Below are 27,393 nucleotides of genomic sequence, written 5' to 3' on the forward strand. Positions count from 1 at the left end.
CCAGGGTGGGGGCTGCAGCCAGACCCTCTTGTCCTGCACCAGCACCTCCCTCCCGGCACATCAGCCCCACTGCAGCACATTTAAGCCATGTCAGACTGCACGTCGCAACCTGAAACCCCAAACTGCTCCCAGGGAGTTTCAAGCACCACCCCGGCAGCAGGAACGGAGGAACCTCGGCTGAAACCTGCCCTGGCAGCCCCGAAATGCTTCTCTCTGCAGCAGCAGCTCTGCGTGCTTTCTAGCACAGAAGAGGCTGTAAATTACAAATTTAGGAGGGGTTCATACACACGGAAAGTCCTGCAGCGAGGAGGTTGGTTCTGCAAAGGCATTAACAGGTCCCGACAACTTATCCCATCATCGCTCTGTTTATTGATGCCACTGTCCAACATGAGATCTCACACCGCCTTCCCCACGGCGCCCATCGGCCAGGAGCCCGGTGTGCACCGGGAAGCTGGCATCACCGCTCCGGCCACGGCCTGGTCCTTCGGGTGCATGTCACCCAGCCACAGCCCAACTACGGGAGCTGCGAGGAGGACGAGCCGGGACCGTGGAGAACCGAGCCGCTGGAGACGGGAGCTCAAACCAACAGCAAGGAGACTGACCCGTGTCCCACCCACCACGACTACAGCCACAGCCGCATGGCAAGGGACCCCGGCAGCAGCTGCTTGGGAGCCGGGAGGTCTCCCACAGGCAGCCCCGAGCTGGCCGGGGCTTTTCTCGGAGCCAGCCCAGGACCTGCTCCTCCATCTGGGGTAGGACTCCACTGCTCCTGCCGCTGGGGAGTGCGCGGTCGATGCCGCCGGCAAGGGCGAGGGCAGCCCGCTCGCCGCAGTGCGTTTCAAAGGGAGCAGAAGAGCAGTTAAACACATCAAGGTCTTGCGCACAGGTACATCATGACCCCACAGCACCCCGCGGCAAGACCCACGTCTACAAACCGCTCCCGCGTTTCACGCCGGCCGGTGATGCCTTCGGTGCAGCTCTCGTAGTGGCGGGAGGGCCGGGCGCCCGGGGTCGCCGCTCACCGGAGAGGCGTCTGCCACTGTGGAAGGATTAAGCGCTAGAAATGAGTGTTTGGAGGAGACTTGCTGATGGGGTCCTACCAGAAAAAGGTTCTTTTACTGCAACTAGTATTTTATTCTATTGTATAATTCATGAGTGCATCACAGCCCCGAGAGCCGGACAGGCACCTATCAGCGCTTCCAATCTAGACACATGGAGAACTTCCTCGTCATCTGGATCTATTTATTACTCACCTCCCCCTGGCCGGGAGCTCCTTGTCGCCACGCACTGCTGAGCGGCTGTCGCGTCCAGCCCGGAAAGCTGGGACGAGGCAGCGCCTCTGCAGAGCTCCTGGACAAAAGTGACTGTGCCAGAATCAGCCTACAGAGCATTTAAAAAAAAAAAAAAAAATCTTGGCGATCCTAAGTTTGCTTATCAAATAAAAAGTTCCTCCACATTTATTAAAAAACCAAACAGTAGATTTAAAAAGCAGTTAAGAGTCCTACTCCGGCAAAACACCCTGTACAGGTTTCTTTTGTTGTTGGTTTGTTTGCTTTTTTCTGATGGTGAGGATTCCCCCTAAATCAGCTGCTTCTGTTAATTTTATATATATATAATCTTTTAATTTTGCCGCGCGTTGCTTGCTTTAATTAATTAATTTATTTCCAATCAGCCTAGCCGTCTCCACCAGACCAGCGGCGCTACCACACAAAGCTTCCTTGATGTCCATGCCCTGAGCTGGGGGGGGGGAGGGATGGAGGGAGGGTGGGAGAGATGAGCGGAGGAGGAGGAGGAGGAGGAGGAGGAGGAGGGATGGAGGGATGGAGAGAGGGAGGGAGGGGAGGGAGAGGAAGCCGTTGGCAGCCCCTCACTCTCCCATGTGCGTCCTCAGGTGGTACTTGAGGGACTGCTTGTAGCGGAAGCACTTGGTGCACTCGGTGCAGGGGTAGGGCCGCTCGCCGGTGTGCGCCCGCTGGTGCTCCAGGAGGTGATGCTTCTGGGTGAAGTTCTTGCCGCACTCGGTGCAGTGGTAGGGCCGCTCGCCCGTGTGGATGCGCTGGTGCTCCAGGAGATGGTGCTTGCGAATGAAACCCTTCCCACAGACGGCGCAGGCGTGCGGGCGCTCCCGGGTGTGGATGCGGTAATGGTTGGTGAGCTTGGACTTCTCGCTGAAGGTCTTCTCGCACTGGCTGCACTGGTAGGGCCGCTCGCCGGTGTGAGTCCGCTGGTGCCGCAGGAGGTGGGAGGGCCGGGTGAAGTTCTTCCCGCACTGGGGGCAGAGGAAAGCCATCTCGCTCTTGCCGGCGTGGATCCTCTGGTGCATGATGAGGCTGATCTGCAAGCGGAAGCTCCTCCGGCACTCGCCGCAGGTGAAGGGCCGCTCCCCGACGTGGGTGATCTGGTGTTTGCTGAGGCTCGACTTGTGGCTGAAGCTGCTCTCGCACTCGGAGCACTTGTAGGGCTTCCCCGGGGGCGGGGGCCGTGGCTGGGGCTTGAGGCCGTGCTCGGGGCGCCGGGGGACCCCCACGCCCCGGCGCGTGTGGCTGCGCTGGTGCAGCAGGAACTGCTGCTTGTTGCGGAAGCTGAGGTCGCAGTCGTGGCACTCGTAGGGCCCTTCCTTGAGGTGGTTGCGCTGGTGGATCATGAAGTTGATCTTGAGCATGAAGCTCTTCCCGCACTCGGGGCAGATGTAGGGTCTCTCCCTTGTCCGGTTCCGCTGCTGGGCAATGGCCGGCTTCATCTCCCCGGAGTCCCTCTCGCAGGCGGGGGTCTTCCCCACGCGGGCGGCCGCCAGGCTCCTGGGCTGCGTTTTGGAGCTGCACTGCGCCTCGCAGCCCAGCCCGGCCTCGTGGCTGGGGAACGCCGGCGGCTCGGTCCTGCCCGAGAACATGGCGCACGGCTCCAGGGTGTCGGGGTCGTCCTCCTCCTCCTCCTCCGTCTTGATAACGATCCCGTCCTCTGCGGGAAAAAAAACGGAACAGCGTAAGGGTCATCGAGTGGGACGGGGTGGCCTTTTACGCACCTGGGGGTTGGTGCAGAAACATCTGCGTGGGCTTCTGCAGCTGTTTGCACCTGCCTGCCTGCTCTGCTCAACCGCCCGATGCGAGCTGGCTCCAGCCTGGAGCCCTGCGCCCTGGGACGGGGCACGTCCCCTCGCAATGGCGAGGCAAGCCTGTGCACCCCCCAACAAGGAGGACAGACAAACCGCCTCCTGGACAGGTTCCTTTGGAGGGTGCGGTGAGACCTGCCTGCCAAAAGGTTTTGCAATTTCATGATGCTGCGAGACGGGGGGAATAAAAGCACCATCGGTTTGCAAGGACTCGGGCGGCGGAGCGATTTCAGAGCAGCTCCATCTGCTGCCGTTTTGCTGGGCTACAACAACGCTCCCCACACCCGGCATGGCACTGCTCGATGGAAACACAGCGTGGGGCTGCCGGGCTCCAGCTCCGCTCCCGAGACGACATGCCCAGCCTGGGACTGTCCCCTTCCTTCGGCCTCACTGTGATGGGGCACGGGGACAGACCCCCCTCCTTCCCAGAGGCAAACAGCGGTGGGATGGACGGCCGCACGTCAGGCTCCCCCCTTGCGTCACTGACGCCGGAGGTGACCTGGTGTTTTTGTTTGGTGAGACCGGCTCTATCGGGGACGCGCGCAGCCAGCGCGCCCTGAGGAAAGGCCCACGGTGGATCCCTCGCACGTCACCCCGCGCTGGACTTTGAGCCAGGCCTATGTACTTTTCTAGGAAGAGCAGCCACGCTTTCCCAAGAAGAGGCAACCGACAGGCGCAGTACGTATCAAAGCCACAGCCCTCTCCCCTCCGACGGAGGGGTCAGTGGGGAAACCCCACATTCCCAGGCCCTCCTTCCCACCTCCTCGCAGCAAGGAGCGTCCCCTGTGTGGATCCCAGGGCTATCGCTGCTCGAGCACTGGATGCCGGCACCCACAGCCCGGTCAGAACATTGCCGCAGCTCCCGCTCTGCCCCACCAGCTGGGGCCCCACATGTCAGCGGAGGCGCGAGCTCTTGGACAAGGATCGGCTCCAGCCCCACTGGTGGCTTAACTGGTTTCCTTTAGAAAACTGCGAGGAGACCACGGGATCCACAAGGTGGAGTTGAGGAGGACCTCAAGAGCCCAACTCTATCTTTCTTGGTCTGCGTTACACCATTGCAAGGCCGTCAGAAGGCAGGAAGCCCACCGTTCCCGACAGCCCATCTGTGCGCTTTCCCATCTCTCGCCCTCGAAGCACATCTGTAGGACCTGGACCGTATCTGCCGCCCAGCCGGTGGACTTCTACACATGAAGCGCCCGGTGCCATCTTCTCATCTCTCTACTAACCTCACTGCACCCTTCCCTCTCGGGAGCTCACATGCCATGGACCTCCGGCCACCCTTGGCCCCATCCTCCAGACCTGCCCTGAGTGACCCCCACGCTGGTCGACGTGCAGGACCCGGCACGTTCCTCCAGCAGAGTCCGGTGTGTAAGCGCCTGAGCAGCTCACACCATTCCTCTGCACGACTACCACCAGGCCAGGAGTCCTCAACCGACATCCTGCCCTCTGCAACGGTGGGATTTTGGCAGCAGGGGCTCACTGAAGCTCTCAGAAAACGCGGCCTGGGACACGGCTTCCCTCAGTCTCCGTGTGTACCAAGGGCTTTTCCCACCCGTGGAGAACTGAGCCACTGCTCGCTCTGCTCTGGAGCAGGTCAGGTGCTCTCAGAGACCACGCTCTGATGTCCACCACGTGTGTGCTGCCTCCTCCTCCCGGCCTGAGGTCTCACCGCAGTTGCTCTTGAGGTTGCTGCAGCCAGAAACTTTCCTTCTGGTGCTGGTTCTGGGGGGATTTAACCCTTCTCTTTCATCCAACCCTTTCCCCACCTTTGCCTGACCCACCACAAGCTGCTCTTGGGCCTCCAGCCCCCCAACATGGCACATGCTGTGGGGCCACGTGCCGAGCATCTCACCTGTGCAGCTCCCGTGGTGCACGATGACTCTCTGGATCTCATTGAAGTCAGCTACGTATTCGGACGAGTCACCCAGGCTGGTTCCTGGGAGGTCCCTCGGAGGGGAGACGGAGCCGTAGGGGCTCTCGCAGGCTGCCTCCTCATCCGGACTCTGGAAGCTCCCCTCCGACTGCCCTGACATCCCGTGCAGCTCAGGGTTTTCGGGACTGTCTTCAGGAAGGAGCTCCTCCGTTTTGATCACAACCCTTATACCAGCTGCAGCAAAGAGAGATTCCCGCCCGCCATCATTCCCGGGAGCCAGGACGAAGAAACCACTCGCAAACAATCCCCACCGGCTCCCCACGGGCCGGCTCCGGCTGCTGATCCTGCAGAGGGCTTTCATTTGCTCGGGCCCTTCTGCTCTCCCTTCAGCCCCTGCCCTTCAGCCGTCCCTGCCACGCTCCTGCCTCTCGCCTGGGATCCTCCGCAGGCACAGGGGACTCCCTCTGCCCGGCCTGGGGGCTCAGCGCCTGCAGCCCAGCATCCCTCTGCCACCCCACATTCCCAGGCCGCAGTGCTGGGCCGGCAGCTCCCTGTGGGCAGCAGATGATTTTTGTCTTCCCGTTGGCCTCGATTTAACTTCAAGATCCTCGTGACCAAGAGCACGGGCAGGGGGTCGGAGCGACCCCACATCCACAGCCTGGAGCCAGAGACCAGCAGCGGAGCTGACACCATCTCTTCTAGGACACCTCCTTATCTCCTTATCAGCCCCCCTTATCTCGGAGTGGGAGTCACTGCAGGACTCGGGGTCCCTGGTGCCCTGCTCGCAGCCCAGCCCTGCGCTTGGAGAAACCCCTCAGCACCCCAGGTCCCTGTGCGCAGGATGGGAGCAGGCTTCCCTGCCCCGGGGGGATGCTCCAAGGTTAAACGCAGGCACCATCCGTACAACCGGGAGCACGGGGAGGATTTTTTGGGAAGGCTACGGCTCCCTCAGGTGGACGGGTTTTCCCAATGGGACCTGATTCTCCTTTCTTGCCGGGCACGTGGCCTCCTTGAGGACCTAGTCTGGTTGCAGATGCTGACAGCTCCTAGTGCCCAACTCTCCGGGCTCCGCTTGCCCTGGTTTAGATGTTGAGCCATACCTGGACATCAAATCTCTCATAGCCAAACCTTTCCTGCTCGTAGCTAAGGCTCCTCCTGATAACCTCCTCGGGCATGGCTCTCGGCAACACGTGCTTTAGCCTCGGGGTTCAGCTCCTCCAACGCAACCTACAGCTCCCCTCCCGCTAAGCTGCCGTCTCACCTGCGGTGGCATCGGTAATGATCTCGCTCTCCTCCAAGTCCTGCTCGCTCCTGACCCGCGATTCCTCTCCTTGCTCGATCTGAGACAAAACACCAGGTTTGGAAATTGCATAGTCTGTTGAGAGACAGAGGGATGGAGGGAAGGATTACTGCACAGGGAATCCTAATATCGGCTTCCACCTCTCCCCAGCGCCCGGGGGCACCCGTGAAGACACTCAGGAACATCCACAGAGGCAGAAGAGCCTGGTGCTGCAGGCAGGCCAGGCTCCCTGGATGGGCAGAAGAGATTCACAGAGACAGAGGCTGAGGTGCCACACACAGAGGAACTACCTTCAAGCAGAAACCCAACCCGTAGGTTTTTCTGGCAGCGTTTTAGAACTTCTCAGGCAAACTCCTGGCTCCCCTGAAGCCAAAAGCATTTCACCTCCAGCCCCAACAGAGCCAGAATTTCTCCTGCAGCTTCAGTAGGAAATGCCCCAAAGGAGCGTAGCTAAGACTGCATCAGACAACTTTTCACTCTGCAAAAGTTTCCTCCTAAAGGGGTGCATGGGCTGGTGCCCACTGCTGGCCCAGATGAAGGGAAGCCCTTCCAACAGCCACGGGGAAGGTGCTGGTTTTTCACTGAGTAACTTGGCTGGAAGGAGCTTCAGGAGGTCTCCAGCCCACCGGCCCACCCAGCCAGGACAGCACCACGCCCTGAGCCAGGGACGAACCCGGACACTGCCGGAGGGATGCCCCTACCCAGACTAGAAACATCCTCCTGTGTTTTTAAGTCTCCATGTAAAATGGGACATTTGCATCTCAAGGGGATCCAAGGGGATCTCCGAGGAGGACTCAGAAGATGCCCAAGCCTGCGGGCAGCCAGGAGCCCCAGAGAACCTGCCTCTCCCCAGGGCGAGGACACCCCGTATTTACCCAGGGAGATCAGCGACTCATAGTTCCCCTTCATCACGTTCTTGTACAGCTCCTTCTGCCACTCCTCCAGCTTCTCCCATTCCTTGTTGTTGAAATAGACGGACACGTCGTCAAACGTCACCGGCACCTGCAACCACAAGCAGCACGGGTTCAGGCGGCCGCCTCGCTCCCCAGGAGCCCAGCGTGTTATCTCCGGCCGCTGGCAGCGGCAGCTCGCTCCCGCTCGGACATGGCTAGGCTTCAGCTACTTCACGGCCATCAACGAGTTGGTTTTTATTTTTAAAACAACTCCTGGACACGTATTTCTATGAGATTAAAGGTCTCAGCCGAATGGCCAGTTCCCAGTGATGAACCCAGAGAGTGATTTCCCCAAACCACACTGACCTCCTCCCCTCGGTCCCCGCACCGGCAGGGACGACTCTCCAGAGACCGGGCTTGCGCCCGCCTGGAAGGAGCATGAAGGAGATAAAAATCGGGCACTACGGCTGGACCTCATCTCTATTGATGAGCTGACGTAAAACCCCAGATTCAATTACCCCAGAACTCGAGGGAAAACTCTACCCGAGCCTGAAGGGCTCCTAGTTATCGTTAGTTATTGTGTGCAAATTGGCCGGGAGCAGACTGCAGCTTTCAAGCCTGTTTGCCGAGTAATAATTTCTAAGGATAAATTCAGGATGCGCGAGCCAGGCTGTGTTCAGCTTCTGCTCCCCGACCGCGCTAATGGGGTGGCAGGCTGTGAACCCCCCTCCTCCAGACCCCCTCCGCTCTCTCCAGCGAAGCGGCGACGTTCACTTCGCCGCGTCTCACGCGGTCCCATCTGCAAACTTTTTTAGCGAGAGGGTTGTGAAATGGAAGTAGGAACTGCGTGTTGATGGTGGGCTCCTTCTGATGCTGGGCTAAGCCCAACTGTGAGCACAGGGAGCTCGTCCACCTTCCCTTCGAATCCCAGAGGTTCCCCCTTCCCGGCAGCAGCAGCTCCCGCTTGCTCCTTCCCCAGTCCAGGAGATGCCCACCGCAGCACCAAGGTGGTAAAAGAAATGGTGGGTAAAAAACCAGAACCACCAAATCTGCAGGGTTTCTCTCAAACAGTGGTTGGGAAAAAAAAAAAAAAAAAAAAAAGATTAAATCGCTCCCAGGCTGCACAGCGCCGTGAAGCAGAACTGAAACCTCCGGCCTGAGTATGGGGGACATTCCCCTCGGGTGCATCTCCCACCGCATGCGGGTCCCAGTGGGGGGAGATGCGGGGAAGCTGCGAGGGGCAGCTCTGCTCTCTCAGGTCCAGACGGCGAGCGACTCACCTGCGCCAGGGCTGTCCCCGCTCACCCACCGCGTCTCCCCCCCGGCCCTGCCCTCGATGAGCGTTTTGGGAGCGTTTCGGGCGCAGACCCGGGCTCCCGCACCCCAGGACACCGTTACCTTGGGGACTTCCCCCTTCCTGCCCGGGGGCAGCCGCAGGATCCAGAAGTTCCTGTTCTTCAGCAGGTTCTCCATGTTCTCCAGGCGCCGCTGGAGCAGCCCGTACTCCTGGATGAGGGTGCCCAGCGCCGCGCACTTGCTCTCCAGCTGGTTCCCCAGCTCCGCCGCCGTCTTCTCGCAGTCGATCAGCTTCTTCTCCGCCATCCCCGTCCGACCCTCCAGGTCGAGCAGGCGGGTGGAGTGGGAGTCCACCTTCCTCTCCACCGCCTGCACGGCCGCCACCACCGTCAGGGACAGCTCGGCCGTCTGCGTCTCCCGCTCCGAGGTGCGCTCGGGGCCGGCCGGCGGCCGGAGGGGCGAGGGGCAGCGCGGCTGCAGCACCGGCTCCGGCGCCTGAGGACAGAGGGGTGCGGGGGTCACGGCGGGGGGGACGCCCCCAGGGCGATGGGGACCCCCGGGGGGCCCGCCGCAGAGCCCAGCGCTCCCCAGGGCGGCGGGGACGTCCCCGCAGGGCGCTGACCCCGCTAAGCTGCTTACGGCGGCGGCCCGTGCGGGTCCCACGGGACGGGCAGGACCCGCCGCGGGGGGTGCCCCGCCACCGCGGGGCCGGGAGGTGACACTGAGGGGGGTGACAGGGGACGGCCGAGCCCCGTTGCCATGGGCACGGCGAGGGAACACCCCGGGGGGCTGGCGGGCGCTGTCAGGGCAAGGCCGCCCCGTCGCCATGGGGACCGGGCGGTGACACGGGGGGGGGCGGGCGGCCTGTCCCCGGGAGGGCGGCGGGTCCGTCACGGCGGGCGGGGGGCGCTCCCCGACCCGCAGGGCCCGGCCGCCGGGGCGGGGGAAGGGGGGGCGAGCAGCGGAACCGGCAGGCCCGGCCCCCGACGGCAGCTCGGGCGCCGCCGGCCGCGGAGGCCCGGCCCGGCCCGGCCCGGGCGCGCCGCCCCCGGGGCTGCCCGCGCCGCCGGCGGCCCTGCCCGTCCCTGCCCGTCCCCCGGGGGCGGCCGCGGCCCCGCGCGCTGACAGCCCCCGCCGGCCTCCCGCCCCGCCGCCCGCCCCGCCGCCTCCCGCCGCGGCCCCGACGGCGCGGCCCGCCCCGACGTGCGGCCCGCGGGCGCCGGGCGAGCGGCGGCGGGCCGGGCCGCGACCCGCGGCGGGCGGGCGGGGCGCGGCGGGCGCCCTTACCTGAGCGGGAGCCCCCTCGGCCATGGCCCTTTGTTCCCTGCCCGGGGCCCCGGGGGCCGCGGCCGGGAGGATCCAGCGCCCGCTCGCTCCTTCACCTCCGCCCGCCGCCGGGCATCGGGCTGGGCCCGGGGCGGCGCGGCGCGGCGGGGCGGCGGCGGGGCGGGGGCGCGGCGGGGCGGCGCGGCGGGGCGGGGCGCGGCCCGGCCCGACCCGGCCGGGGAGGAGGGGGGCGGCGGCGAGAGACCGAGCGCGGCTCCGGGTCCCGGCTCCGCCGCTCCGCGCTGGGCGCTCCGGCCCCGCCGCTGCCCCGCCGAGCCGGCAGGGGCGGGCGGGCCGCCGCCGCCGCGCGGGCCGCGCCGGGGGCCGCGCCGGGCGGGGCGGAGCGGGGCGCCCGCCGCCACCGCAGCGCCCCCTGCCGCACCGACGGCATCACCGCGCCGCCGCCGCGCACCGTCGGGGCCCCCCCGGCGGCCCCGCCCGGCCCGGCCCGGCCCCGCCGCCGCCCCCGCGACGCGGGGAACGGACCGGGGCGGCCCACGGGGGGCGGGGGGTGGCCCGGGATCGGGCCCGTGGTGCCCCCCGCGCGGGGCGGGGCTGCGAGAGGAACGGGGGCCCGGGGGGGGGGGACACGGAGGAAGGGTGGAGCGGGGGCTGAGGGAACGGGGAGGGGCTGGGGCAACTGGGGAGGGACTGGGGGTACTGGGAAGGGACTGGGGGAGCTGGAGGGGCTGGGGGAACTGGGGAAGGACTGGGGGCAACTGGGGAGGTGCTGGCAGCAACTGGGAAGGGCCTGGGAGTAACTGGGGCAGCCCCAGAGGTAACTGGGCTGACAGGGAGGGTTGGGGAGAGACTGGGGGAGCTGGGGAGGGGCTGCGGGTGGTTGGGGGGAACTGGGGCTGTTCCCGGGGTAACTGGGCCGACGGGGAGCACTGGGGGTGACTGGGGAAGGACTGGGGGTGACTGGGGGGGGGACTGAGGAGGGGCTGAGGAAACTGGGGTGGGGGTGAGGGGTAACTGGGAAGGCCCTGGGGAACTGGGGGTAACGCAGGGCAGCGGGGATTGGGCTGACTGGGGGGTCAGGGGAAGAGGGCGAGACTGGAGGGAACTGGGCAGGAACTGGGGAGACCGGTGCGACCCGGGGGCCAGGGGAGCCCAGGGGCCCTGACAGGACTGGGGTCCCTGGGGGGGGGGCATGGGGGCCCGGGAGGGCACCGGGGACGGCTCCCCGGCCCGGCCCGGCCCGGCCCGCACCGTCGGACGCCGCCATGGCCGGGGCAGGGCTGGCGCGGGCGCCCCTGGCGGCCCCTCCCTGCCCCTCCCTCCCCCCATCGCGGTCTCTCCCCCGCCCCCCGCCCTGCGGCCTCGCGCCCCGCGGGCCCGTGAAATGGCGGCCGGAGGGCGGCGTCGCCATGGCAACCGCCGCCCCGCCCGGGACGAACCCCCCCCTCCGCGGCTCCCGCGCGCACCGGCGGCTGTCGGGGCTCCTGGGCAGGGCTGCCCGCCCGACCCTCCCGTCCTGTCCCTGCTGTCCCCTCCTGTCCGGTCCCGTCCCACCCCACCCACCCACCCCACCCCATCCCGCCCCATCTGTCTCATCCAGTTCCATCCCATCCCACCCACCCTGTCCTGTCCCATCCTGTCCCCATCCCCTCCCATCCCTCCCCATCCCATCCCCATCCCATCCCCGTCCCCATCCCATCCCATCCCCATCCCATCCCCAACCCCTCCCATCCCCTCCCATCCCATCCCCATCCCCATCCCCTCCCATCCCATCCCATCCCATCCCATCCCTTCCCATTCCATCCCATCCCATCCCCTCCCATCCCATCCCCTCCCCATCCCATCCCCATCCCCTCCCATCCCATCCCCATCCCATCCCATCCCATCCCATCCCATCCCCATCCCATCCCCATCCCCTCCCATCCCATCCCCTCCCCATCCCATCCCCATCCCCATCCCATCCCATCCCCTCCCATCCCATCCCATCCCCATCCCCTCCCATCCCATCCCCTCCCATCCCATCCCATCCCATCCCCATCCCATCCCCATCCCCTCCCATCCCCATCCCATCCCCTCCCCATCCCATCCCATCTCATCCCCTCCCATCCCATCCCCATCCCCATCCCATCCCCATCCCATCCCATCCCATCCCATCCCCATCCCATCCCCATCCCATCCCATCCCATCCCATCCCCTCCCCATCCCATCCCCATCCCCATCCCATCCCCTCCCATCCCATCCCCATCCCATCCCATCCTCTATCCCCTCCCATCCCTATCCCCTCCCATCCCTCCCATCCCATCCCCATCCCATCCCATCCCCTCCCCATCCCATCTCTCCATCCCCATCCCATCCCATCCCCTCCCCATCCCATCCCATCCCATCCCATCCCCATCCCCTCCCATCCCATCCCCATCCCATCCCATCCCATCCCCATCCCCTCCCATCCCCTCCCATCCCATCCCCATCCCATCCCATCCCATCCCCGTCCCCATCCCATCCCCTCCCCATCCCATCCCATCCCCATCCCTCCCATCCCTCCCATCCCATCCCCATCCCCATACCCCCTCCCCATCCCATCCCATCCCATCCCCATCCCATCCCCATCCCCTCCCATCCCCATCCCATCCCCCTCCCCATCCCATCCCATCTCATCCCCTCCCATCCCATCCCCATCCCCATCCCATTCCCCATCCCATCCCCATCCCTCCCATCCCTCCCATCCCATCCCTCATATCCCCATCCCTCCGCCATCCCATCCCATCCCATCCATCCCATCCCCTCCGTCCCCATCCCATCCCCATGAGATCCGCATCCCCCATCCCATCCCATCCCCATCCTCCCATCCCCATGACATCCCTCCCATCCTCCCTCCCATCCCATCCCCATCCCATCCGTCCATCCTCCCCATCCCATCCCCATCCCCATCCCCTCCCATCCCATCCCCTCCCATCCCCTCCCATCCCATCCCCATCCCATCCCATCCCATCCCTCATCCCATCCCATCCCCTCCCCATCCCATCCCCATCCCCATCCCATCCCATCCCATCCCCGTCCCCATCCCATCCCTCCCATCCCATCCCCTATCCCTCCCATCCCTCCCATCCCATCCCATCCCCATCCCTCCTCCTCCCATCCCATCCCATCCCCATCCCATCCCCATCCCCTGCCATCCCCATCCCATCCTCCCCATCCCATCCCATCTCATCCCCTCCCATCCCATCCCCATCCCCATCCATCCCATCCCTCCCCATCCCATCCCATCCCATCCTCCTCCCATCCCATCCTATCCCATCCCCTGCCCCATCCCATCCCCATCCCCATCCCCATCCCATCCCCATCCCATCCCCATCCCATCCCATCCCCATCCCCTCCCATCCCCATCCTCCTCCCCATCCCCTCCCATCCCATCCCCATCCCATCCCATCCCATCCCCATCCCATCCCATCCCCTCCCCATCCCATCCCCATCCCCATCCCATCCCATCCCATCCCATCCCCATCCCCTCCCATCCCCTCCCATCCCATCCCCATCCCCATCCCCTCCCCATCCCATCCCATCCCCATCCCCATCCCATCCCCATCCCCTCCCTATCCCCATCCCATCCTCCCCATCCCATCCCATCTCATCCCTCCCATCCCATCCCATCCCATCCCCATCCCATCCCTCCCATCCCATCCCATCCCATCCCCATCCCTCCCCATCCCATCCCATCCCCATCCCCTCCCATCCCATCCCATCCCATCCCTCCCATCCCATCCCCCTCCCCATCCCATCCCCATCCCCATCCCATCCCATCCTCCTCCCATCCCATCCCATCCCCATCCCTCCCCATCCCATCCCTCCCATCCCATCCTGATCCCATCCCCATCCCATCCCCATCCCCTCCCCATCCCCATCCCATCCTCCCCATCCCATCCCATCTCATCCCCTCCCATCCCATCCCCATCCCCATCCCATCCCCATATCCCATCCCATCCCATCCCCTCCCCATCCCATCCCCATCCCATCCCCATCCCATCCCATCCCCTCCCCATCCCATCCCCATCCCCATCCCATCCCCATCCCATCCCCATCCCATCCCATCCCCATCCCCTCCCATCCCCATCCCCTCCCATCCCCTCCCATCCCATCCCCATCCCATCCCATCCCCTCCCCATCCCATCCCATCCCATCCCATCCCATCCCCTCCCATCCCATCCCATCCCTCCCCCATCCATCCTCCCATCCCATCCCCATCCCATCCCATCCCATCCCCATCCTCCCCATCCCTCCCATCCCATCCCCATCCCATCCCATCCCATCCCCGTCCCCATCCCATCCCCTCCCCATCCCATCCCATCCCCATCCCCTCCCATCCCCTCCCATCCCATCCCCATCCCCATACCCTCCCATCCCATCCCATCCCATCCTCCATCCCATCCCCATCCTCCCATCCCCATCCCATCCCCTCCCCATCCCATCCCTCATCCCATCCCCATCCCTCCCATCCCTCCCATCCCATCCCCATCCCCATCCCCTCCCATCCCATCCCATCCCATCCCCATCCCATCCCCTATCCCCATCCCATCCCCATCCCATCCCCATCCCATCCCATCCCCTATCCTCCCATCCCCATCCTCCCATCCCTCCCATCCCATCCCAAATCCCATCCCCATCCCCTCCCCATCCCATCCCGTCATCCCCATCCCCTCCCATCCCATCCCCTCCCCATCCTCCCATCCCATCCCCATCCCATCCCATCCCATCCCCATCCCCTCCCATCCCCTCCCATCCCATCCCCATCCCCATCCCATCCCATCCCATATCCCCGTCCCCATCCCATCCCTCCCCATCCCATCCCCATCCCTCCCATCCCTCCCATCCCATCCCCATCCCCATCTCCCTCCTCCCATCCCATCCCCATCCCCATCCCATCCCCATCCCTCCCATCCCCATCCCATCCCTCCCCATCCCATCCCATCTCATCCCTCCCATCCCATCCCATCCCCATCCCATCCCATCCTCCCCATCCCATCCCATCCCATCCCTCCTCCTCCCATCCCATCCATCCCATCCCCGTGTCCCCATCCCATCCCCATCCCCATCCCCATCCCCATCCCACTCTCATCCCATCCCCATCCCATCCCATCCCCATCCCCTCCCATCCCCATCCCTCCCATCCCCTCCCATCCCATCCATCCCATCCCATCCTAATCCCATCCCCATCCCATCCCCATCCCATCCCATCCCCATCCCATCCCATCTCTCCATCCCATCCCATCCCTATCCCTCCCATCCTCCTCCCATCCCATCCTATCCCCATCCCCCTCCTCCCATCCCATCCCATCCTCCATCCCATCCCCATCCTCCCATCCCCATCCCATCCCTCCCCATCCCATCCCCATCTCATCCCCTTTCTCCCATCCCATCCCCATCCCCTCCCATCCCATCCCCATCCCATCCCCTCCCATCCCATCCCCATCCCATCCCATCCCTCCCATCCCATCCTCATCCATCCCCTCCCATCCCATCCCATCCCATCCCATCCCATCCCTCCCCATCCCCCCATCCCATCCCATCCTCCATCCCATCCCATCCCATCCCTATCCCTCCCATCCATCCATCCCATCCCCATCCCCTCCCATCCCTCCCATCCCCATCCCCTCCCCATCCCATCCCCTCCCATCCCATCCCCATCCCCATCCCATCCCCATCCCATCCCATCCCCATCCCCATCCCATCCCATCCCATCCCATCCCATCCCCATCCCATCCACCCCATCCCGTCCCATCCCATCCCATCCCATCCCACCCATCCCATCCCCATCCCATCCCCATCCCCATCCCATCCCCATCCCATCCCCATCCCATCCCATCCCATCCCCTCCCATCCCATCCCCATCCCATCCCCATCCCATCCCATCCCATCCCCTCCCCATCCCATCCCATCCCATCCCCATCCCATCCCATCCCCTCCCCATCCCATCCCATCCCATCCCCATCCCATCCCATCCCTCCCCATCCCATCCCATCCCATGCCATCCCATCCCCATCCCCATCCCCATCCCCATCCCCATCCCATCCCCATCCCATCCCATCCCATCCCATCCCATCCCATCCCATCCCCTCCCCATCCCATCCCCTCCCCATCCCATCCCCATCCCCATCCCCATCCCATCCCATCCCACCCCATCCTGTCCCCTCCCACCCCGGTGCACCCCGCACACAGCCCCGGCAGGGTCCCCTGCGTGGCACAGCCCCCCTGGCACACGGCCTCGCTCCTGGTTCCGGCCTTGGGGACCCCCGGCACGGGGTGACAATGGGGGGAAGTCGGTGACATGGAACACGGGGAAGGGCAGGAAACCCTTTGGATTGCGGAAAAAGGGAGGGGACGAGGGGGACGGGACGAGGCCGCATCCCGTCACTGCTGCGATGCCGGAATGAGGGGCACGGGCTGCCCACCAGCACCCATACTTGGGGCTTGGGGGGTACAACACCCGTCCCCACCCACACAGGGGAGCGACAGCAGGCGGGGACCCGAACTAGGGACCCCCTGTCTGGCCCCCTCCCGGGCTGTCCCAGGGAGCCACGGCCCCTGGACGGGGCTGACACCCATCGGGAGGGGACACCGGGAGCAGCTTTGGGACAGAGGGCCTCACTGCCACCGGGGCTCGGATGTCCTGGTGCAACTGGGGAGACTGGGATCCAGGGGCAGCTACTGGGCAGAGGGAGTGCCTGAGCCCGGCTGCCAGAGGGCCCCACGCTGTACATATGGAGGGATATACGTATATTTATTGTGCCTATTTATTTCCCACTAGTGGATCTGCGTCGTGATCGGCCAGAAGGGATCAGGATGCGACCACTGGTGCTGTGTTCATGTGAGCGCTGCACGTCCGTGACCTGTGCTGCCGGCCACGTATATATGGGTGTATATATATATACACACACGCGCACACAGACAGCGCATGTATACGCCATAGAAGTACATATGTGTATATTTATGGTGTCCCCATGTGCTCGTACCAGGAGCCGCGCTCAGCCTCGCTGCTGGCACCAGCCGGGTCACGGAGCTGCGGCAGCCGCCCTGCGCTCGGGCCGCCGGATCCAGCACGATGCTGTTCCCCTGCCACGCGCCGTCCCGCGCGCTCGCCCCTTTTCCCTCCTCGCCACCCCCGGCATCTCTGTCCCCGCGCCCCTCCCCGCGTGGGGCAGCTCCATCCCGCCTGGTTGCTCCAGAGAGTGGGGGGATTCATCCGGGGTCACTCGCTCCGGCTCTGCCGGCACCCGGCACGTTTGGGCTGGCTGAGGAGCCCCGGCACCCTCCGGTCTCAGCCCGGCAGCAAAGCCAGGGACCAAAGCCACGAGTGCCACGTCCCTGCCCTGGCTCTGACCCACGGACAGGCCCCACGGGCTGCCCTGTCCACGCCCCACATTTGGTCCCAAGCCAGAACAACCCCTTGGGCCTTGTCAGAGCTCGGGGGGGGGGGGGCTCCGGCGGCTGCCCCCCAGGGAGGCCAGGCTGCACCGCAGGCAGGGCTGGGAGAGGGGACCATCCCCTGTGCCAGGCTCCAGCAGGGAAGAGCCTGGGGGACGCTGGGCTGGGGAGCTCTCGGAGGGGCAACACGTCTCCCCCTGCACCCCGGCGTGGCTGGCGGCTCCCTGCAGCGGCAGAGGGGAGCAGGAGCCAGGCGGCCGCGCCCTGCACCCGCTCCAGGACAGGAACGGGAGAAACGGGAGCTTCCACCAGCCAGGGCTTGGGACCCTGCTGCAGCCGTGGCCACCAGCCTGCAGGGCGTCGGGGGGGGGGGGGGGGGGGGAAGCAGGGGGAAGGTGGAAGAAGGGACATGGGGACAGCTGAGGTCCGGGTGCAGAGACCCAGGAGCAGCCCAGGATGCTGGTGCCATTCGGGCCAGACCCAGCCTCGGGGCACGGGGGGGCCTGGGGCTGTGCCAGTCTCCCCTCCGCAAACACCCCAGGAGCGAGGGGACCCTCCCCGGCACGCCCCCACGGTGAGCGGAGGGGGTGAAGGCAGAAGGGGCGCAGCCCAAGCGGGCACAGCGCTGCTGGGGAAGGGCAGGACCCTCCTGGGACAGCACAGGGCACCCGCTGCCCCCCACCAGCCGGCACCGCAGTCCCCGGGACGCGCGAGGCCCTGGCGCAGCGAGACAAAACGGCGCGCTGCCCCGCGGAGCCAGGCCTGGCACGAACAGTTTATTGGCAGCCCCGGTACAAAGAGCTTGGGTACGTGCGAGTGAGGAAGCGGCGATGCAAATCCAGCGCGGCCCGGCTCGGTAGCTCCGACGGGCAGTGGGCATGAGAGAGCCCGGCACCACGTGCCAAGGTCCCTCCAGCTCCACCGGGATGCTGTGGGGCGGCACGGGGCCAGGCCACCCTGTCTGGTGAGAGGCAAACCCGCAGCGTCGGCGCTGGACCCTCAGCGGAGCACGCCAGGGCTCTTCTTGCCCACCGCAGTGGGCCACAGTCAGTGCTGGAGGGCCAGTCCGTGACATCCCAGCTCCGAGGTGCAGGGCAGCCCCGCAGCCGCACACACCGGTGCTTCTCCCGGCATGGGACTGTGCCGGCTCTACCCTGCAGCAGAGCCTGGCTGTGGCGGGCGACTCCTCAGCCACTGCTGCAGCCCTATTTGTGCGTGGCGCAGGCCAGCTCCCAGAGCTGCGACGTTATTCTTGCCTAAAACCAAACTCTGCTTCCAGCTGTAGCAGCAGCAGAGAAAAAGCTTAAAAACACGAAGCCCAAATGCCGGACACCAACCACAGCAGCCCCAGAGCCACGCCGAGCAGCCTTGTTTGCCGGATCTGGCTCCCCGGATCCTTAGCGTGGACAGTGACAGACTTGAGCAGAGCCCGCTCGGCTTGTGCGGTTCACCAGTTCTGCAAGTTACCTGGAAAATGCTCATAAATAACAGCCGGGTGCCGGGCAAGGGGGCTGCAGGCATCACCGCAGGAGAGGGGCGAGCAAGGACGAAACACTGAGGCCAGCGAGGGGACCGGGGCTGCGATCACTCACCCGACACGGGCTTCAGAATGGAAACACTGTATTGACAGACTTTACAAAAGTTATTACAAAACACAATCACGAACCAGCAGCCGACGATACACAGCGGAAGAGACACCACCTACAGCCACCTCAGGAACAACACCGATTAGCTCCGAGAACTCAACCAATATTTACACAGACGTTTGAAAAACTCCGGTCAGTTATTTCATACATTTAAGTGTTTTAGATCAACTGTGAAATATAGTGCCACACGTTTCCTTGTAGTATAATAATAATAATAATAATTAATAATAATAATAATAATAATATACTACGTCTAGATTAACTAAAAACCAAACAGCTCTTTACAGGGGTTAGGAGAAGTTGCTTTCACTCGTCTGACTTACCTGAGTGTGAGACCAAACCCAGTTAAAAAATAATAATAAAATCGCCTTCATTGACAGGAGTCCGTGTGACGGACCAGCGGCTCCGTTCCCTTGGGCCAGAGGGAAACTACAGCCCGACTGGTGCCAGTAACATCCTTCAAAAGAACAGAGACGTGTCCTCCTCGGGCGAGTTACCCGACCACGCCTCCACACGCTGCCCTTCCCGACTCCTCCTGCTCCAATGTCCTCAGCCCCTTCTCCTGCCCGTCCTTTCCTCCTGCACCTACTTTTTCTCACCTTGCTCTTTGCCGCTCTCTCCTCTCCGCTTTTTTGCCTTCGACAAATCCTGCGTCGTGCCCCTAACCACGTCTCTGCCTCGCCTCTCTTCCCTTCAGCCCAGCCCTGGCCTCGCAGCACGGGGCTGCCGTTTGAGGTGCGGCAACGCAACGGGAGCGGGCGGCCAGTTGCCTGGGAATGGCACCTTCCTTCCCTCCCTCCCTCCCTCGCCTTCCAGCCTTGCGGTGAAACGAGTGGAAAAAAGAAAGCGAAAGCTCGTCACTCCTGAATATGCACAAAGATAGGTGGGGAAACACCTGCTAAATACGGACCCCAGAGAATCGCTCGGGATTATTCTCTACAGGCAAAATCCAAACCTGCGTAGGGGACAACTAGTACAAGGCCTACGCTGCTATGGAAGTCCCACGTAACCCCGCGGGGTTGAAGAGGTGCCTAGGCCGTCCGATCAGAGTTTTTAAGAGGAATTCCTTTGATGCTTCAACAAAGCGGGCTTTGTAGCATGACCACATGGATTAGCTGCGATACAAGTTCACCTCCCATCATGCTGCACGTCCACCTGCTAGACCGTTATCGTAACCGTGAGCCCTTCTGCCCCGGCCTCCCACCGCAGCGCTACTGCTTAGTTTCTTTTTTCACGCAGAAGTGGCCGGTTTGAGTTGCCGACTCCAGGTTGTGCTGCGAATCCTCCATGGGCCGGGGGTTGCGGGAGTGGATTTTCTGGTGACAATTCAGAGACTCTTTGTAGCGGAAGTGCTTCCCGCAGACGGGACACTGGTAGGGGGTCTCCCCGGTGTGGACCCGCCAGTGCTTGAGCAGGTGGTCCCGCCGGATGAAGCTCTTCCCGCACTCGGTGCACTGGTACGGCCTCTCCCCGGTGTGGATGCGCTGATGGCGGATGGCTTTGGAGAGGTCTCGGAAGTCCTTCCCGCAGTAGGTGCACGTCAGTGGCCCGTCACCCTTCCCCGTATGGAGCTTCTGGTGCAAGATAAGGCTCACTTCCAGGCTGAAGCTCTCCTTGCACTGGGAGCAGGTGTACGGCCTCTCCACCATGTTGTTCACCTGGTGCCTGACAAAGCCGTACTTGAAACCAGAGCTCTTCTCCCCATCGGGGCGCTTGGACGGTTTGGAGCGGGAGGGCCCTTGGGCTTTCGTAGGGGTTGTTTTGGATTTCTGCCTGAAGCTTTCTCCCTGCTCCAGGGAAGTGCAGGCTTCCTCGCTGGCGTGCGCTTTCTGATGGGTGGCAAAGAGCTGCTTGTCCAGGAAGCTCTCCCCGCACTCGCAGCAGATGTATGGCCCCTCGACTGCGGCCACCTCCTCAGGAGCGTCCTTCTTGGCCAAGTCTCTCCCGCGGCGAGCGGAGCGCCTCAGCCCGTTGCCCGTTGCGGTTCTCTGCTGCGGGGTCGATCCGCTCCGGCTCTTGCTGCTTGGCTTTATCTCTTCCTCTGGGCTTGAGAAAACCTCTTCCCACTTTCCCGCCAATGAGCTAGGAAGCTCAAGGCTTTCGGGACCTTCCTCATCACACTGCTGTTCATCTGGCAGAGCAGAGACATTCATGTCATTTCTTTGAGATAAGAACTGCCTCATTATTTAGACCGCAATTCTCTCGGGGCAGAGGCGGTCTCTGCTTTGCACACTCAGGACAGTGCCTGGCACTACGGGGTCACAAGTCCCATCTGGGAGCTACCTAAGCAGTACTGGAATACAAACAAAGCCAAAGTATTTTGACTTAGAATCATGGAATCGTTGAAGTTGGAAAAGACCCTTAAGATCAAGTCCAACCGTTAACCCAGCGCTGCCAAGCCCACCACTAAACCATGTCCCTAAGCACCACGCCTACACGGCTTTTAAATACCTCCAGGGACGGGGACTCCACCACTTCCCTGGGCAGCCTGTGCCAGTGCTGGACAACCCCTTCCGTGAAGTAAAATTTCCTAATATCCAGTCTAAACCTCCCCTGGCGCAACTTGAGGCCATTTCCTCTCGTCCTGTCACTTGTTACCTGGGAGAAGAGACCGACCCCACCTCTCTACACCCTCCTTTCAGGCAGTTGTAGAGAGCGATGAGGTCTCCCCTCAGCCTCCTTTTCTCCAGGCTGAACAACCCCAGGTCCCTCAGCCGCTCCCCATCAGCCTTGTGCTCCAGACCCTTCCCCAGCTCCGTTGCCCTTCTCTGGACACGCTCCAGCCCCTCAATGTCTCTCTTGTGGTGAGGGGCCCAACACTGAACCCAGCATTCGAGGTGCGGCCTCACCAGTGCCGAGTACAGGGGCACGATCACTGCCCTGCTCCTGCTGGCCACGCTATTGCTGATACAAGCCAGGATGCCGTTGGCTTTCTTGGCCACCTGGGCACACTGCTGGCTCATATTCAGCCGGCTGTCGACCAACACCCCCAGGTCCTTCTCTGCTGGGCAGCTTCCCAGCTGCTCTTCCCCAAGCCTGTAGCGTTGCAGGGGGTTGTTGTGACCCAAGTGCAGGACCCGGCACTGAGCCTTGTTGAACCTCATACAATTGGCCCAACCCATGGATCCAGCCTGTCCAGGTCCCTCTGCAGAGCCTTCCTACCCTCCAGCAGATCAGCACTCCCGCCCAGCTTGGTGTCATCTGCAAACTTACTGAGGGCGCACTCGATCCCCTCGTCCAGATCATTGATAAAGGCTTCTTGGGAAAGCTCACACCTCTCAATGATGAGACCTCTATATATAACTAGACAAAGGGAAAAAGTGGGTTCCTCAGCAGGAGGTGAAGCAGAACAGCTCTTTGAGAACATGTGGTTTAGGATAAAGGCAAAAAAAAATTGAGGGAAGGGGAATAAAAACTCTCTTCCTTCTGAGCTTGTACAGTGCCTGGGGCCAAAGGATCTCCCATGGTATAAGTGGTAACTCAAAGCAACCGCCAAGGATCCTGGCAGACGGAGGATGAAAAGAGCCCAGAGGATCTGGGGATGTGGAGAAGAGGGCTGAGAAAACCACAGGTTTCTGCAGAGTGTGAGAAGGTAAAGCTGTGCCAAGCATTTGTGTGCCCAGAGAAGACCGCTCAGCACTCCCTATCACAGGGCTCTTCATCTGCTTGTCGCTTTGCTAGACATCTAAACGTGCAGCTTGAAAACGGGCCACTTCGCTTGCGCCAGGCTGAAATTCTGGAAAAGCATCAGCCAGAACAGTTGAGCTGCTTCCGAGAATGAGGCCGGGAAGCCAAAAGCACATCCTAGCAAGGGACGCTTCCCAAAGCGGCTCACGTGTCCCCGTGCTTCAGAGCAGGGACCTGGAGCGACGGGGCGGTGGCAAGGACTCACCTTTTGCTGAGCCACAAGAAGCCTCACATTTGGCTGACAGAGAAAGCTGGAAAAATATCACTGTACGTATTCGTGGAAAAGACTTTTAAGAACTTTGTTGCTAACGCCATCGAAGCTTGCCTGCACTACGCGTGCTCCTGCTCGTCTCCGCTTCAAGGCTGACCAAACACACTACCCTGCCGCGTGATGCGACACCGTACAGGTGATCTGCACCCCCTAGCCAGCCCACAGCTGCTTTCACAGCCTGCTGCTCATGTACCGCAGCTTCTTCTGCACGCGTGCTATCCATCTGCCTCGGCTGCCGTCCAGCTCCCACGCTGACCCTCGAGGCAAGCCTGGCAGAGGCCACGGCGAAGGCAGGATCTCACCCCGGGCAATCCCCAGCAAGTGCCAAGAGCCTGAGCCCGCCTCTGTCTCCCCCTCTGCGCGGTGCTCGGCGAAGCTCTGTGCTTCGAACTCACATGTACTAGGGACCTCCATGCTTTCCTCTTCTTCAGAGCCCTCATGGCTTTCAGCCAGAGTCTCTTCGTATTTACTCCATGAGCTGTCATCAGGACCAGGAAAAGAAAACTCTGTGCACAAGAGAAAGAACAACAGGAGTTTACGCTCACGCCTCCCAAATGCTTTACAGAGGATTTCAGGAGAGACGGCCACATTGCGTAAGAGCCGACTAGGAAAGCAAAGTCACCCCTGTACCCAAGAACGGAGCTGGCAAAACTCAACAGCAGAGGCAAGTGGAAGAGCGCAGACAGGCGGCGGCAGCCACGTGTCTGCTTCCCACCTCCCCGCTGGGTCCTAGGAACCTTATGGCTCACCGGTGCTGGGGTCTGTAGGGGTTTCTCCTCCCTCAGAGTCATCCTGATCCTCCGCATTGGGATCCTCTCCTTGCTCAATCCGTGACAGGAGGTCAGGCTTCGAAATGGCAGCATCTGCACGTAAAAAGAGGATCAGAACGTTTCCTTTGCCCTCGCAAGGGGAGAGAGACTCTCAAACCTTCGCCCACCAACCTTCCTTCGCTGCTGGGGATGACGGGTAATGGAAAGAGAGGCTTAAGAAGATGCTCTCACACATCTGCACCGCTCACCTTGTCTGGGCCCTGGGAACATGAGCGGACTGCAGGAGCACACTCTGCTCAGGTGAGGAGCACCTCCCAGCCTGCAGCGTGAGGAGGAGAATAAGAAAATGCATCTGTGCTTACCTCCAGGCTTCCTTTCTTCTCCTCTCTGCTAAGGTCCGCGGATCCATTACAATGGGGACTTCAGCTCGGGGACAGCATCAGAGCTGTCAGCCAGCGGCAGCAGGGGAAGTGCCCTCCCCATGCGGATCCCTCCAGCCAGGACCGCTCCATCCTACTCGTCCAAGTCACAGGCTGCTTGCGGATTTTGGTGGGGGAAAGGGGACAATCACAACCTCTCCTAGGGCGGAGAGCGGAAAAGTTCTTTTCCAAACAAGTGTCTGTCTCTGGGTATTCATTTCCACTGCTGCTCTGGTGGATCCGTTTGCCTTATACGAGGGCCAAACCCCTAAACCTCATTACTCAAAGGAAACCTTCAGATGAAGCACAGATACATTTTTCTAAGCTCCAGGCTCAGATCCACAGATCCCTTTCAGCGGGCCTGTTAGATTCCTGCGCCTCTAGCGTAGGACGCAAGATTGGTTTTTAAACAGGAGAATGGGGGGGGAAGTATTTATTCTTCACCTTTTTCCCTTGCACGCAGGGACTGCAGAAGACCTCTGCCCAAAAAAAATAAAGGAAGAAAGGACAAAAAAGGACAAAAGGCCTGGATCACTCAGAGTTGGATGGCCAGTGGCCTCAGCACAGGGAGGAGACACCTGTCTACCAGGGACTGCGTCTGCGCTCCCACCCACTGCACGCAGACGTCCAGCCAAGGCAAAATCATTTCTCAGAACACATGTAGGTGCTCGTGAAGGCAACATGTCCCCCAGAGGGAATCCCCGCAGCTGGGACTGGAAGGAGCGAGCAGAGCACGTTTAGCCCTGAACGCGCTGCCCTGAGCTGCCGGAGGGAAAGCAGAAGGCAGAGCCTGCCTTTGCCCGCTGCTTCTCCCCAGCTCTACCCCGGCACTACAGGAGCAGATACTGCAACAGCTTGCACAAGAAACGTTCCCTGGGATGAGGCTGGGGTCAGGGAGAGCACCAAGGCAGGCAGCTGACAAACCTCACTCTCCTCCCTTATGAAGGGCTCTGCAGCTGAAGGACTGGTCACCCACAGAAAGGGCTGGAAGGAAGCTCAGAGGCAGGGCACCCCTCTGCTGCCCTAAGCGGCGAGCGGGCTGATGCACCCAGCGCAGTGGATCTGTGGACCTTTGCGTGACAAAGAAACTCCCCTCTTCCCCATCTTTACTCGGCTTGAGGGTCCTCTCGCTTCCCCTCCTCCTTACGACCCAGGTGCTCGCTCGGCTCCTGCCAGCCACAGAGACTGTCAGGTCACTGCAGCGATGCTCGTGATGTCCATCCACCGCTAAACTGAACCGGTGAGGTCTGAACTAATCACCAGGGCTGCTGCTGAAAATCGGCACAACGCGTTCCCCGACCAGCACACCATCCACCCTCCCCGATCCCGCCAGGCACAGCGGTACTTCCATCCACCAGGCCCCGGGAAAACCGGGCGTAGCAGAAGGCTCAGGGCAAACCCCAGCCCGTCTTTACCCATCGAGATGACGGCCTCGTAGTTGCCTTTCATGATATGCCTGTAAAGCTCCTTCTGCCACTCGTTCAAGCTCTTCCACTCCTCCTCAGAGAAGTTAAACGAAGCATCGTTGAACGCCACAGGAACCTGCAATTAGAGCATCGTACGCTCAGACATTTTGCTTCTTGTTAAAGAAGACACTCGGGGACGTTTTCTCATTCAAACTCCTCAAGCACCGCACAGGACGGTTCCATGCAACGCCCACCCCTTCCCACGTGCCTCGCTCGGCCCCCCTCCCTGGCTCAGGCAGCTTCACCCCTGCCTGCAAGGGACACGATGGGGTCCTCCCTCACCACCTGCCTGCACCTCGCCCCCTGCTCAGCTTCCTTGTGCTGCGGGCGACGTCTCATGCACAGCGCCCGACACGGGCCATTTTCCCACTCCATTTTTGACACGGTAACTGTCAAACGGCAGTTTCTGCCGCAACTGCCTCTGAAGAGGAACTAGGCACACGTTACCGAACCCAGGCAGGCACGCAGGGCCGAGCCACGCAATTCCGCACGACTCAAATACGGCTCCAGCCACGCTAAGGAGTCCGTGACCCCGCACGGAGCGGCCGATGTGTTCTGGCGAGGATCACGCATATATAACGAGCAGTGCACAATTAACACGGAGGGACCTGCCCTAGTGCTTCTCGCCAGGCACTAAAGGAAAGACACCGCTGCAGGGAAGCTGTGTCCTGCTCAGCACTGCAGCTGCCCTGAAACGAGGCTGCGAGCGCAGAGTCCATGCGGAACAACCCCGATTCAAAGACGGAGCAGAGGACCGTTACCTTGGGGACCTCCCCCTTCGCCCCCGGGGGCAGCCGCAGGATCCAGAAGTTCCTGTTCTTCAGCAGGTTCTCCATGTTCTCCAGCCTCTTCTGCAGCTGCCCGTACTCCTGGATGAGGGTGCCCAGCGCGGTCCACTTGCTCTCCAGCTGGTTCCCGAACTCCACCGCCGTCTTCTCGCAGCCGATCAGCTTGGTTTCCGCCATCCTCATCCTCCCCTCCAGGTTCATCAGCTGGGCGGCCTGGGCGTCCACCTTCCTGTCCACGGCCTGGATCTCGGTGACCAGCGTCAGGGAGATCTCGGCGGCCGGCAGCTCGGCCTCCCCGGCGGGGCCCTGCTCGGGGGCGGGCAGGGGCTGCTCCAGGGCCAGCTCCTGGGACTCCATGTCCCACTCCAGGTCCTGCGGGGGCACAGACAGGGCCGTGGGCTCCACCGCCCGAGCGGGGCGGCACCGCGGACGACGGCCGGCCGGCCGCGGGGTGAACCGGGCTCCGTGGGGGACGGGACGGGCCCGCACCGGCGCCGCGGGCACCTCGGGCCCGGCCGCCGCCGGGGGAGGGGAGACGGGGCCAGGCCGGGGCGGCAGCCGGTGGGGGCGGGGGGGGGGAGGGGGAAGGCGGCGGCGGCAGCGCTTACCTGAGCGGGGGCCCAGTCGGCCATGGCCCTGCGGGGCGCGGCGGGTGGCGGCAGCGGCGGGGGCGGCGGCGGAGCGGAGCGGGCGGCGGCGGCGCGGGCCCGGCGCCTCCTCAGCAGCGGCGGGGCAGAGCGGCCATGCCGAGAGCGCGGCGCACGCTGGGAGCGGCGGCGGCGGCGGGCGGCGCCGCAGCGACACCTAGCGGCAGGCGGACCGCGCAGCACCGGGGACGGCGGAGCGGGAGGGACCGCGCCGGAGCAGCAGCCGCCGCAGCCGCAGCCCCCGGCCCCGCGCTGATTGGGCGGCGGCTCGGCCAATCCGCGCGGCGCCCGCTGGCGGCGGCCCAATGGCGGGGTAGAGCGGAGCGGAGCGGGGCGGGGCGTCACGCGCGCGGGCGTGCCGGTACGCGCGCTCCCGCCACCGGCAGCGGGGCCGCGCGGGGCGGGGGCGGCGGCGGCGGCGGCGGGGCCGGGGCTGCACCGGGCCCGACCGGGCCCGACCGGACGGGAGGGGACGGGGCCCGGCCCAGGTACGGCACCGGCACCGGCGCATCACCGCGGCCCACC

The 27,393-nt window shown here is 63.2% G+C and overlaps 1 protein-coding gene across 1 annotated transcript; it reads right to left on the bottom strand.

Moving 5' to 3' along the window:
• Positions 1–329: 329 nt before the first annotated feature.
• On the bottom strand, positions 330–26,993 carry LOC140647275 (uncharacterized). Its single transcript, XM_072851635.1, has 14 exons — positions 26,830–26,993; positions 26,195–26,593; positions 25,383–25,509; positions 23,528–23,641; positions 23,174–23,284; positions 22,034–22,123; positions 20,033–20,951; positions 18,767–18,776; positions 9,759–9,932; positions 8,574–8,966; positions 7,158–7,284; positions 6,244–6,357; positions 4,962–5,216; positions 330–2,958 (listed from the first exon to the last, which is right to left on the bottom strand). Exons 1-14 carry the CDS (start codon positions 26,851–26,853, stop codon positions 1,868–1,870), a joined length of 3,948 nt encoding a protein of 1,315 aa, XP_072707736.1. The 5' UTR covers positions 26,854–26,993; the 3' UTR covers positions 330–1,867.
• Between the last annotated feature and the right edge of the window lie 400 nt (positions 26,994–27,393).

Source organism: Ciconia boyciana, chromosome 2, assembly GCF_034638445.1.
Source record: "Ciconia boyciana chromosome 2, ASM3463844v1, whole genome shotgun sequence".
Taxonomy (NCBI): domain Eukaryota; kingdom Metazoa; phylum Chordata; class Aves; order Ciconiiformes; family Ciconiidae; genus Ciconia; species Ciconia boyciana.